Source organism: Euprymna scolopes, chromosome 39, assembly GCF_053919585.1.
Source record: "Euprymna scolopes isolate OS-2025 chromosome 39, ASM5391958v1, whole genome shotgun sequence".
NCBI classification, from domain to species: domain Eukaryota; kingdom Metazoa; phylum Mollusca; class Cephalopoda; order Sepiida; family Sepiolidae; genus Euprymna; species Euprymna scolopes.
Window position 1 is genome coordinate 31,257,035 of NC_136520.1, and position 14,458 is coordinate 31,271,492.

The window sequence follows — 14,458 nt, forward strand, 5'->3', positions numbered from 1 at the left end:
TGTTCCTAATTTATAATGCCTCCCCACGGGACAGAGTTAGACACCAGGGTCGTTTTTTAATGTGGAGAAAAGGAACAAAAATAAAAAATTGTCTCAGTCGTGAAGGATTTCTCCTCCACTGACAGTGAACAAGAAATTGAAGTGCAGCTGCAGCATCTGGGGAACAGATACTACACTTTGCTGTTGTAACGTTAATTCGGACACTTGTAAACTATGAAATGATAGCGTTTTATATAAAAGTCTACAAAAATATATTCTTTATTTTTTATTTTAAAATTTTATTTAGTCTTCTTCTCAAATATTTTTCACAGCTTTAATGATTTAAAGTAAAAACTAAACGTTTAATATTTTTATTTTAATTAAAGTCTCGCATAATAACTACCACCGTAAAATCATTTTTTTTTTTTTAATTTGATTAGAAAACTTTTTCATAAAGTAAAAAAATGACTTGAATAATTATTTTTTAATCAAACTTTTTTTCGGATTTAAAATTAATTGATCAAATTTTTAATTAATTTTTAAATTTCGTAATATTTTACGGAAATATACGAACTCTTTTTGTAAGTTTTTAAAAATCTATTTCATGAATTGAGCAATGGTATTTCCCGTCGAAATGTCAGTTTTACCTTATAGTTTTCTTTTCTTTTTTATAACCACTTCATGTGTATTAGGAAGGCCCACGCTAAGTTCTGATAATAATAATAACAATCCACCTCGAATTGGGTTTAATAATATCAGTTTTTACTCCGGCAAACATGATGTAACGTTTAAATTCTTGCCGCCATCTTGGAAGGTTCAAAGATGCGAGCAAGTCCGAGTTCCAATGTGTAAAGAGAAAGATATCGGTTATGTTGCAACTTTTCTCCCAAACATTTTCCAAGACCGAAGTCAACATGAAGCAGGTCTATCTTTGAAAAGCTTCCATTTGCTCCTAGATATCAACTGCAGTCCGTATCTCAGAAGGTTCCTGTGTTCGTTATACCTCCCTATTTGCGGGCTTCCCTTTTTTCGAGAGCCGATTCTTCCGTGTCGACATCTTTGCTCCATGGTCCGCAAAGACTGCAACCGCATTTTGAACATTTTCCGACTCTCTTGGCCATCCGCAATGAATTGCGAAACTTTCCCTGACTCCGGCGTTTGTGTCGGGCCGCCCCTCGATGGCTCGACAGTAAATAACACTATTAGAACTATCTTGGATCATTTCCCAAAGAAGAAATCTTTAATTCCTGAAAATAAAAGAACGAAAAATACTTCTAATATTTTAGAAACTTCTCCAAAATTAATAAAAAACAATGATGGGATCTGTGAACTATTTTGCATCGATTTTATGCATATTATTTCCTGGATTAAGCTATACTCCACCTTGTGCTTCCTGTCAACATCTCTTTTTATTTATATTCTTCGTTCTGGCAATACAAGACATTTTGAGTGTTATCCTGAAAGGGCTTTCGTCTGGATGTTAATATCTTACATGATAATGTCCATTGGGTTCATCTTAGAATGTTTTAGTTTTAACCCTAATTCTGTCCAATATAACATGACACCGCCTTTGCCAGGAACCGCAAACAATACAAATGACTTCAATAATAAGCCTTTAAACTTAACTCAAACCACAAGATATTTTTCCTCGGACTTAAGTGTCTTTTATTCATCAACAACGAAATTGCGAAACTTTTCAAAGATTCCAACCAACACATTCAACAACACGAACAGTCATAGCTTGCGTGGACCCCGAGAAGACATTAGTTGCATCGTTTTTACTGTAATCCGAATTTTTTCCATAATGTCAGGTAATCTTTGGTGGACCATGACATCTGTTAGTTCTTTCTTTTTTGTAGCTCACGGAAGGAATTATTTCGTCAAGTCGAAATGTGTGATACTCCATACGGTTCTTTGGGGTGCAAGTGCCCTTTTCTCCATTGTGGTTCTTGTAATTCTTACAGTTCGGACATGTTTTTGGTTAATTCTTTTTAACACGTTTCTTCCATTGAGTTGCGCAATTTTCTTCATCCTCTTCAAACTCAAAGAATGGTTCCTGATTAAAAACATGGAGTCGAGAATACCAAGAAATTGGAATCAAGAGTTAAGATTCTTTTCAGAGATCCTCTTTTCTGCTTTTGTGGTAGTTGCTTTGTGCTATTTTTCGGAATTTGCGATTAATAATAATAATAATGACCATCACAACAATAACAGTAATAACAGCAATTATGCTAGTCAAAATAATATCCTGATTTTCAAGTATTTTATGATTTTCTTTCCCGGTATTACATCGGGTTTCTTTTGTATAGGTTTAATTTGTATCAAGAAACAACACCATTCTGAATGTTGTTCAAATGATGACGATAACGAAGAAACCCATCTTTAATTCAGTTATGATCAAACTGCATTTCGGAGCGGGGGGGAGGGGGCATTTTGTACTAGTGTTTTGTTAAACAAAATACTGGTAGAAACCCACCCAAATAAATGTTACTTTGATATTTATTGGGTGGGTTTATACCAGTATTTTGTTTAGTTTTCGATTTTTGAGCGATTATCGAAACTCTAAAGACATGACCGCCGCAGTCCGCACGCACTCCGCAGTCGCCGCACGCCGCATGTCCGCCATTTTGGTGCTGATTCAGATTGGTACTTATGGCGATAAACAAAAATGAAGAAAAACTACTCGTCACAGAATGAAGACGGCATATTCCAAAAATCACAAAAATTGATAAACTTTTTTTCGAAAAACGAATGTCATTTTTATTTTTTAACGAATAAGTGCAGGCTAAAGCCATATTAATATGCTTCAAATTTTATTTTTAACTTATAAAATTACTCTTCTAAAAATGCTTTCATAATTTCAAAATTTTATTTTCTAAAAAAAAAAAAAAAGGTACTTCTGCAGTATTCGGGTGAGCGCCATTGCCATTAGTAGGGGGCAATAACTCCAATTTTTTCTTGGTCAAATAAATAGCAAACAAGTTTTTTTTTTTTTTTCGAACACAAAAATATTTGAAAACCCAAACAGTTATTGTATAAAAATGTATCAATTATAATTGTAAAGACATTTATTGAAAAGTCTGCATAAGAAAATATAATTTTGATAAAACAATTTTGTAATGAAAGCAGCATTGGATTTTTATATATTTTTGTTTTATTTTCGAACAAATAAATAATGGTAAATGTGTAGTTTAGCGGCGTAAATTATTTGACAGACAAAAAAATTATAAAAACTATTTATTTTTATATAAAACACATTATTACACCCAAAGTCTGAAATAAAACCAGAAAACTTTCGTTTTTATTATTTTTTCATAATTTTTTATTAGACTAAATGTATAACATTTAAGGCCGCCATACTGCTTTTAAAATTTGACCTTTCTAAAGTTTGACAGATTGGTCTTTTTAGGGCCAAATTTGGCCCTTTTTTTACGCTTTCATTACAAAAACTATGGTAGCCAAAAACATAGTTCCATTTATTTTACCTAAACCATTTAGATTGTTTCGGTGTTATTTTTGGCATTATTTATAAAAAAAAATGTTGGTGCCAGTTCACAGTTTAACCTAATAAAACACACACACACACAGAGACATAAACGTAGAGAATACAGAAGAATCTTTATGACGTACAGTACGTCAAGGAAGACGATGTCAGACAAAAAAAAATCACGCAAATTAATGAAGTTGGGTTTTTTTTGTAGCTAAGAAAATATCATTTTATAAGTAAGCAAAAGGCTACTCTCGTCGCCATCTTGAGAAAATAAGGCAGATAACTCCACAATAATTTAAACTTGATAGATCAGCTTTGTAAAGTTAACGATTTCACATTAATTGCTTAAAATTATTTTAAAATGATTTTCTTTATAAAAAAAGAACTACTTGATCAATTTATGTGATTTTTGGAATATGATATTTTTTCATCACCTTAAAACATGTTGGTTCTTTGTACTTTAAGATCCCAAACTAACCATGAATATTTGACTAATAATAACTTCATATCAATATTTTTTCTTGTATTGTCAACCGGACTTAGGGTTAGTGTTTGAGCTAATGAAGGTCATATTTTTGTATTATAGTTTAACACCGGTAGCATATTTTATGTTCAGCACCAATCACAAGCAAGGATTTTTCTCATGTTACTAAAATTCACCAACCAATGGCAACTATTTGAAATTTAAAAAAAATTAGTTTGCTTTGAATATTTTAAAAATTAAAACCAATGTTCATTTTTACCGTTGCTCTGAATATTTGCCGATTTTACAATTTTTGTTTCCCTTTTCACAATAGAATTAAAATATCTGCTTTGATACTTTTAGACTGCCGCAATTATTATTTTTTATTTATTTATTTATTATTATTTTTTTTTTTACATGGTAGTCACCACTTATCAAGGCCCAGAAGCCACTCGGGGATAAGGCTTATTGCATGTACAGAAATCAATGGGATAGTATCGTAGTAATCGTTAGTATTGGAAATTTGATAAAATGTGTTACTTAAGTGGGCAGTTCATCAAGAATTTGTTTATGTTGGACTTGAAGACATCCAAGTTGTAGTCAGGTGGAAAACAGGCAAACAGAAGAGAGTTCCACAGTCGTGCACTTCTAAGAAAGAAGTTTTGTTCATGGAATCTACGTTTTGGTTTTGGCACATGCACAGAGTAAGATACAAGGTCGGTTTTGAATTAGAGAAATCCAACTCCCCAAAAGGGGGCATTCTAGATTGGGACAAAAACAAAAATTATTGCAGTCTATAAGTATTTCTCCTTCACTGACCCACAACAGAAAAGATAAGTATAATATCAGAGGAAAGAAAAGAAAAATAAACTGAAAAAAAATATATATATTGTAAAATCGGCAAATATTCAAAGCAGGTAATAAATTATTAACTTTATTATTTCATATAAAAAAAAAATCCAAACATTTTTTTTTTTTAAATACGAAACGTTCTTTCTTCATGGAGATATGAGCAAGAATAAAATTGTATTTTAATTTTAAAACGCTTTGTATTTTTTTTTTTTTTTATTATCAATAAATTAATTTTGTTAATATTTTGATTTGCAGTGTACAGATGTTCACATCTTGAACGTTATTCTCACGTTTCAAACGATTGTAACCTTTGACCTTCTTCAGGTGTACCTTGTCGAATTTGGAAATCTGTACAGAATTTTAAACAAACTGGGGAATAGTGTACGTGAAACAGTGTGTATAGCATTAGCAGCTGTACAATAGTTAACATATGCAAATGACTAAGCTATGGTGACATGAGAGTGAGGAATAATGAAAGAAAAGATTGAAAAAAAAAAAAAAGAAGAAAAGAAAAACTTGGCCCAAGAAGGACAGAAATAGACATGTTACATACATGGCCCAAGAGCAACAGAGAAAAACGTGTGCTAAACCTAGCCAGACAAAGACAGAGTACCACATGTTTGACACAGCAGAGTTTTGTTAAGCACATTAGAGTATGAGAAAACTTTCAAACAAGAGACTAGGTGTTATTCTGGAAGTACCTGTAAATAAATGTCTGTTGTTTCAACTGAAAAAAAATGTGAGTCAAATTCTTTCTTTGTCTGTTTTCATGCGACTGAATACAACATGTGGGTCCCAAGTGTTGACATGTAATAATTACATAGCATATGTCCTTTCTTTTAGAATATGTACAGAATTTCAAACAGAACTGGGGAGGGGTAGTTTACTCTTGTTCCATCAGCCATGATCACGCAAAAGTCTTATTCATAATTATATTCTCAGTACTGCCTGTACTGTAGATTCAACCTTCAACCTCTAGAAAACTCTCGTCTAGAACTTGATTAGTACTCAGCACTTGCATCCGTTGCACCAGAAGCCGTTAGAATAACATAAAAAATAAGAACAATACTTCAAATAATCTAAATAATACAAATTATGCATCCTCATCTCAAAAATTGGGAAACCTAGTCTCATTTCATTTCTGGAAGACTCTCTTTTAGCTTGCTCACAAGGCAAGACTGTGTGGCTGGTTTGAATGTAAATAACGGCAGGTATTATAACATTATATTCTACTAGCACGTTACCCGACATTGCCCGGTCGTAAAATATGCTTGAGTATATTTTAATTTGTGCCGATTTTGTATTTATTATTATAGAGCCAATTCTCTATTGATCATTATATTGTACCAAATATATAGTAGTGATTTCAAAAGTTTTAAAAAGAAATATGACTTGGTTGCCATCAGCTAGAATTGAAACCAAAGCATTTAGCTCTTAGATAAATACTGTATTTAAACACTTATGTATTAGTTACAACATTAAATCCAACGATTCTTTATGGTAAAATCGTGCAGGCATCTAATCTAGATCTAGATGTGGTTATATATGGCGATTAAGCTACACTGAATATTCTGCGTTTCATCCACTCTAGGACTCTTCAGGCTTATGCGTATAAGCCTGAAGAGTCCTAGAGTGGATGAAATGCAGACTATTCAGTGTAGCTTAATCGCCATATATATTTTATAACTTACTGACTAGCTCTACCTACGTATAGAGCACTTTTGAAGTAAATACTTAAAGTTTACACATAAATTTATACTTTCGTATATTAATTTTATGTGAGTAAATGAAGTAGTTATATATATATATATATATATATATATATATATATATATAGAGAGAGAGAGAGAGAGAGAGAGAGAGATAGATATAAAAGTAATGAAAACAAAAGGATGTAGTGTTTACCTGATATACACAATAGTAAACTTCAATCAGTATTTATATATAGATAATTTAATCTCAACCGAATAAAAAAGCTCAATACGCAAAAGAGTAGAACTTATTATAAGAGAAAGAAAATTAAAACTGTAAGTTAAAATTTACAATCAAACTTTATTGTTCGACTGAATACTCCAAAAAACAATTTACAAAGTCCTTATTCCGCGGAGTTTCAAAGAATGCTATTCTTGCTATTCTTCTCAGAGGACAGGAAGAAATCAGCAAATTATATTTGTAGCAATGCTAGAATTTGCTGGTTATGGCATTAAGTGAAACTGCAATTTATTATAGTCATAAATTGCCAATAAAACAAGTAAAAAAAATGTTGGATATGTAAAAAGAGGAAAAGAATAGCATTCTTTGAAACTCCACGGAATAAGGACTTTGTAAATTGTTTTTTGGAGTATTCAGTTGAACAATAAATTTTTATTGTAAAGTTCAACTTACAGTTTTAATTTTCTTCATATATATATATATATATATATATATACATATATTTATTATACACTACTATAAATTCGTTTATCTTTAGTGTGTATTGATATTTTTTCTATTTATTTAAAAAGAAAATACAATTTCCTTATATATGGGTTGTGAAAATGCATTCACTAGCAAAAGATCTAGCTAATTTGCATATTCTTTTAAACATTAATTTTAATTAATTCCCTATTAGATTTTTTCGGTTTTCTTATGGGATGATCATCTTTAATTAACTATTACGTGTAATTATATTCATGCAGATATTCTACATGATTTATACTTGCATAATATTTGTGTAAAGAAGCTTACAGTAAACATAAAATCGTCTCCATGTATATTTATGCATACGTATATATGTTTGTTTAATCTCTCTATCTATCTATGTATCTATAAAAGTGAATGTGTCTGTATATCTGTGTGTCTGTCTGTGTATATTTCCCTACGCAATAACTCTGTCAATTTTTAGTCTACCAACTCGAAATTTGATATACAGAGTATGGAGATTTGGGAAAACCTTTGTAATCGGTTTTCGACCAGAAATTTGGCTGTTAAGGGGTCAAAGTCCAACGATTTGACCTTTGAGAACTCTACCAAACTTCTCCGACAATTTTGGGTATAAACAATTGAAATGTTAGATATATGTTCCTTGGACATGGATCTAACTTAATAACTTGATTTGAGCCTAAAACAATAAATTTTAAGGGGTCATAATAGGGGTCAAAGTTAAAAAAATTGACTGCTGCTCTTTTTTTTTTTTTTTTGCTGAACATACACCTCCAAATATCCAGGCAATGCCGGGCTGAAATGCTAGTATATCTATCTATCTATATAAAAGTGAAAGTGTCTGTCTGTGTGTGTGTGTCTGTGTACATTTCCCTACGCAATAACTGTCAATTTTAAGCCTACAGATTCGAAATTATATATACAGGGTACTGAGATATGGGGAAATCGATGTGATTGGTTTTGGCAATTAGGGGTCAAAGTTCAACGATTTGACGTTTGAGAACTCTACCAAACTCCTCCGACAATTTTGGGTCTAAACACATGAAATTTTAGATATAGTTTCCTTGGACATGGATCTAACTTAATAACTTGATTTGAGCCCTAAACAATAAATTTTAAAGTGTCATAATAGGGGTCAAAGTTAAAAAAATTGACTGTTTTTTTTTTTTTTTTGCTCAGCATACACCTCAAAACACCCGGGCAACGCCGGGCACCCATGCTAGTATATATATAAAAGTGAACATGTCTGTGTGTGTGTCTGTCTGTGTGTCTGTGTACATTTCCCTACGCAATAATTCTGTCAATTTTTAATCTATAGACTCGAAATTTGATATACAGAGTACTGAGATTTAGGAAAATCGATGTGTTTGGTTTTCGGCCAGAACTCTACCAAACTCCTCCGAAATTTTGGGTCTAAACACTTGAAATTTTAGATATAGGTTCCTTGGACATGGATCTAAACTTAACTTGATTTGAGCCCAAAACAATAAATGTTAAGGGGTCGTAATAGGGATCAAAGTTTTTAAAAAATTGACCTCTGCAGTCTCTACCAAATTACTCAGACAATTTCTGATCTAAACATTTAAAACTTTACATAAAGGGTATTCAGAGATAGGGCAAGCTTTTTCATCAGTTTGGGTCGAAAATCTTTATTTACTAATATATAAATGTATGTATGTTTGCATGTCTGCCCAACTCTTTCGACAGATTTTCTCAAGATCAGTATCGTTTTGAAGTTCGACCTTTCAGACGACAAATATCGAAAAATTGGCTAAAAACATTAATAACTTCACCTTAAACTGGGCACTTTTCTACAGGGGTGGGGGTCGCTTTTTTCGCCGATATTTTTGAAAGTCATCCTCTGCTTTCGATTGTCTAGCCTTAATTTTAAAAAATATAAATTCCAGTTAGCGGTGGTCATAACAGCATAGACATCAGGTTTTTTCCTCGTTCTTTTCCTCCTTTGCGGTACGGGTTTAAGCCTGTCTTCCTACTACCACTTTTTTTTTTTTTTTTTTTTTTTTTTTGCTCAACATACACATCCAAACACCCGGGCAACGCCGGGCTGAAATGCTAGTATATCTATAAAAGTGAAAGTGTCTGTGTCTCTGTATGGTTGTCTGTCTATCTGTGTACATTTCCCTACACAATAACTGTCAATTTTTAGTCTACAGACTCGAAATTTGATATACAGGGTATTGAGATTTGGAAAAATCTTTGTAATCCGTTTTCGGCTAGTGGCTGTTAAGGGGTCAAAGTTCAATGTTTTGACCTTTGAGAACTCAAAACTCCTCCGAAAATTTTGGGTATAAACACTTGAAATTTTAGATATAGGTTCCTTGGACATGTATCTTACTTAATAACTTGATTTGAGCCCAAAACAATAAATTTTAAGGGGTCATAATAGGGGTCAAAGTTAAAAAAATTGACTGCTGCTCTTTTTTTTTCTTGCTCAACATACACCTCCAAATACTCAGGCAACACCGGGTTGAAATGCTAGTATATCCATCTATCTATATATATAAAGGTGAAAGTGTCTGTCTGTGTGTGTGTGTGTGTGTCTGTGTACATTTCCCTACACAATAACTGTCAATTTTTAATCTACAGACTCGAAATTTGATATACAGAGTACTAAGATTTAGGAAAATCGATGTGATTGGTTTTCAGCCAGAACTCTACCAAACTCCTCCGAAATTTTGGGTCTAAACACTTAAAATTTTAGATATAGGTTCCTTGGGCATGGATCTTAATAACTTGATTTGAACCCAAAACAATACATGTTAAGGGGTCATAATAGGGGTCAAAGTTTTTTAAAAAATTTGACCTCTGCTGTCTACCAAATTACTATATACAATAGACAATTTCTGGTCTAAACATTTGAAATTTTACATAAACGGTATTCAGAGATAGGGCAAGATTTTTAATCATTTTGGGTCGAAAATTTGAGCTACCAATATATGTATGTATGTTTGCATGTCTGCCTAAAACTTTCGACAGAGACAACAGATTTTCTCAAGATCAGTATCGTTTTGAAGTTCGACCTTTCAGACGACAAATACCGAAAAATTGGCTAAAAAAATTAATTTCTTCACCCTCAACTGGGCACTTTTCTACAGGGAGGAGTTGGTTTTTTCAATATTTTCGAAAGTCATCCCCTCTTTTTGATTATCTAGCCTTAATTCAAACCTACGTCACTTCCGGTTTGGCAGCGGTCGTAACAGCAAAGACATCACGTTTTTTTCCCGTTCTTTTCCTCCTATGCGGTACGGGTTCGAGCTTACCTTCCTACTACCACTTTTTTTTTTTTTTGCTCAACACACACCACCAAACACCCGATCAATGCTGGGCACTCATGCTAGTATGTATGTGTACACACACACACACATATATATGTTGAACTCTGAAGGAACTTTTCGCATGAACTATTTTCCATATTTATATTATGTTTTTTAAGGTTTGTGACTAAAACTCGTAAAAATTATAGTTTCATCCTATGGAATAACCAGCAAATGCATAGACATGCTAATTTTTAGTGTGACTATCTGATTATTTTGCTAACAGTTTTTCCTCTGATGAGAGGAATTAGCATTCTTTGAGGCTCTGCAGATTAAGGATTACCTAGCACACCAGCTTTGGAGTATTCTGCCGAATAATAAAAACTATTTATAAAATTCTACTTTACAACTCTGTTCTTACTATTATTTATGTATTATATATATACTAGCATGGGTGCCCGGCATTGCCCGGGTGTTTGGAGGTGTATGCTGAGCAAAAAAAAGGTCAATTTTTTAAAACTTTGACCCCTATTATGACCCCTTAACATTTATTGTTTTGGAATTAAATCAAGTTATTAGGTTAGATCCATGTCCAAGGAACCTATATCTAAAATTTCAAGTATTTATACCCCAAATTGTCGGAGGAGTTTGGTAGAGTTCTCAAACGTCAAATCATTGAACTTTGACCCCTTAACAGCCAAATTTCTGGCCGAAAATCAATCACAATGATTTTCCTAAATCTCAATACCCTGTATATCAAATTTCGAGTTGGTAGACTAAAAATTGACAGAGTTATTGCATAGGGAAATGTATGCAGACAGACACATTCACTTTTATAGATATATAGATAGATAAGACAGTTGTATTTGCACACATACACCTCATATATATATATATATATATATATATATATGTATGTATATATATATATGTGTGTGTGTATAAATAATTATATAGTAATTAAGTAATGATTATTTAAACACTAACACTTCATGCTTACGCAATCATCAGTGTAGGGTACCAATTCCTGTTGGTCATAAGATTCGGACCCAGCCATAAAGCTTCATTTGCCAAGTCTCTACCTCAGGGCCACTAAACAATTGCCATGCGAATTAAAAACTATTAAATGCCGAATTCAGGTGAGTACAAGGACAATCTAGAGTGTTCGCATCTATATAAGATTCAAGCAAGCAAGGACACTCGGATGGTCCACAGAGTTTTATAATCATTAAGATTAATAAAAGTAATATAGAACTACACCAGTATCTTGGAATCTTCTTTACTCATAATTGCATTATTTTTTGTGTTATCACCTAGAGTTAGAGATAGTACTAGGAAGGAGGCGTGTATTGTATGACTTTTCACAATGACATATTTTAACTATAGCTTGGTCAGAAATATTAGCATGACCAACATTTAAAACAAACATAATTGACTACATGTTCTTGAAATGCTGTTTGGTCCAAAAGATTGATCGTTTTACAGTAACTTTATATGCAAAACTGACTTTTTGTTGTTTTATTTTACTTTTACTGTCTCAAATTTTTCAGGACATTTACATGTAATCGCCTGAAAAATGAAGAATCATAATTTTATTGGGGGAGAGAAAGTACCATGGGTTGCAGAATTCTAATAAGAATTTATTTTCTTTCACAAGAAAGTCATTATTACACACAAAAAAAAAAAAAAATCCAGGATAATTTCTTCAGATTTTTCAAGGTGATCATAATGTAATCACCTCAAAAGGTAGAATTTTTATGTTTTTGGACGGAAGGGTGTAACTACAAATTTACCGTTATTATTATTATTATTATTATTATTTGTAGTAGTATCTGCATCATGTTATTCTTTTTACAGTAAAATAAATCAACCTAATAATCAACCAAAACTTTATAAAAAATAATAGAATAGTATTAGCACCTCTCCCCCGCTATTCCCATGTTAAGAATGGTTTTCTGAATAGTAACATTATTATTTAGAAAAAGGGCTTTGTTAACTATTCTGTTTCTACATCATTATATTTTGTATACCAATCGTCAACTATTTTCAATTGTTTACGAAAAATTCAAATGGTCAACCCTTCGTTGCCTCCAGTCTTTTTGGTGGAGTAAGTTCATTGTTTACTGCTTGTTTTAAAATAAAGCTGTAGTATTGTTTTCTTTAGGGTGACAACTTTATCATTCCACCTTGTGTATACATATATTATTAGGTTAGTGCAAAAATAATGTTTTTTGACTTGAAGTTGAACGTTAAAAAACTAAAAAACATTATTTTTGCACCAACCTAATACTTGGAAACATACATTAAATTTCTGAAATAATCATTATTATGTAAACATATTCCATAAATTCAACATCAAAATAGTTTGTGTACATGAAACATTTATTTCAAAAAGTTTCTTCATGAACACATAGTAACAGAATTAATACCAATTAGACAGTGGAGTTGTTACATAACCACAAACATTAAACATCCATTAACTCCAGCAAACTTGAAATGGTTCACTTACCATCGTCGTAGTATTGAGGTAAAGCCTTTTTAGTTTCATTAGGATACAAATAAAGTTTGAATATTTAACTTATACAGGGCGAGCCAAAAGTAAGTGGACAGAATTTTGAATAGGTTTATGTATCAATTATATTAATGCAATTCTTTATTATAATCCTAACCTGTCCACCTACTTTTGGCTCACCCTGTGTGTGTGTGTGTGTGTGTGTGTGTGTGTGTGTGTGTGTGTGTGTGTGTGTGTGTGTATCTATCTATATATGAAATCTCGAAAATATGTTTCTGACATTTTTCTGAAATCCAATATGGCAGTGTAAGATGATATTTACATTGTTTTGGAATTTTATTATTGGGGGAGGGGAGGGGGGGTCTATGAACATTGCCTCGAATGTTGTAAATTTCTGATTTTACATATTTCCCTTTTCTTCTCAAAATTCTGTTTTCCTTTTTTCATTCCACATCCTGAATTTTGGGACAGTTTTTTTTTTTTTTTTTTTTTTTTTTAAGAATATCTATTCATCTCGGAAAAGTTGGTTAGTCGTACAAGGAAAATATTTTTCTATATCCAATAAAACACATGTAAGACTCAATATAAGGAAAATTTAATCATGTCTAAATTTTTTTTTTTAATTTAGAAGAACAAAATAAAAAAAACTAAATTCATGAGTGTGTATTAATTCCATCATTTGGAATGAAAACTAATGATACATATATGCATACATATATTAAAAAAAAAAAAAAAAAAAAAAAAAGAAGCTTTTTAATCATTTATAAAGAAAATATTTTTCAACTAACTAAATCTGTATATTGCAAACGTGAAATATCGACTTAATGTTGGAAAATTCTACAAATGCAAAAAGAGGCCTAACTATATCAGTAGCGAAATAAACAGCGGACCTTACATTAAAAACCATGGAAATGCAAAAGGGGAGATAATCAGGTTTTTACCATTTAACTTGTATAGACAAAACGAAAAAGTCATAATTTTTTCAGATCATGAAGTAGTTCAGTATTCTTTGTACTATTTAGGCCATAAAAGGATGGTTCTAGAATTGAGGAGTCGAACAATGCACAATGTGGTTGTGAATCTGTTAATCTTTACCCTAACAACACCCCTCTGTGCCGACAATGCATAATTTTATGATACAAGCCTGTAATTTTAGGACATTTTAGAAACTAACTGGAATTATCAACCCCAGATAAAATATACAGATCTACCTCTTTATTTTTGTTTTCATATATTAAAAAAATGTAAGAGAACAGCTAGTTTCAAAACTTATATTTTTGGCTTACACCACCACCTTCGTTTGAAATAGATTTAACACTAAGACTCACTCCTATAACAGGCAGAGATATCTAACATTTGGTTTCTTTTACTAGAGACAAGATTTCCAGTCAATCAGCAAAACTATTTTTTACCTTCATTCTCATTGCTCAAAGAAAATTTCATTCTGAAAGATGATTCTAACCCAT

General features: G+C 31.9%; 1 protein-coding gene across 1 annotated transcript; it reads left to right on the forward strand.

Annotated features, from left to right (window-relative positions):
- Positions 1-424: 424 nt before the first annotated feature.
- Positions 425-2,555, forward strand: LOC145263702 (uncharacterized). Its single transcript, XM_080120652.1, has one exon. The coding sequence runs from the start codon at positions 596-598 to the stop codon at positions 2,363-2,365; it is 1,770 nt and encodes a 589-aa protein (XP_079976778.1). The 5' UTR covers positions 425-595; the 3' UTR covers positions 2,366-2,555.
- The last annotated feature ends 11,903 nt before the right edge of the window (positions 2,556-14,458 follow it).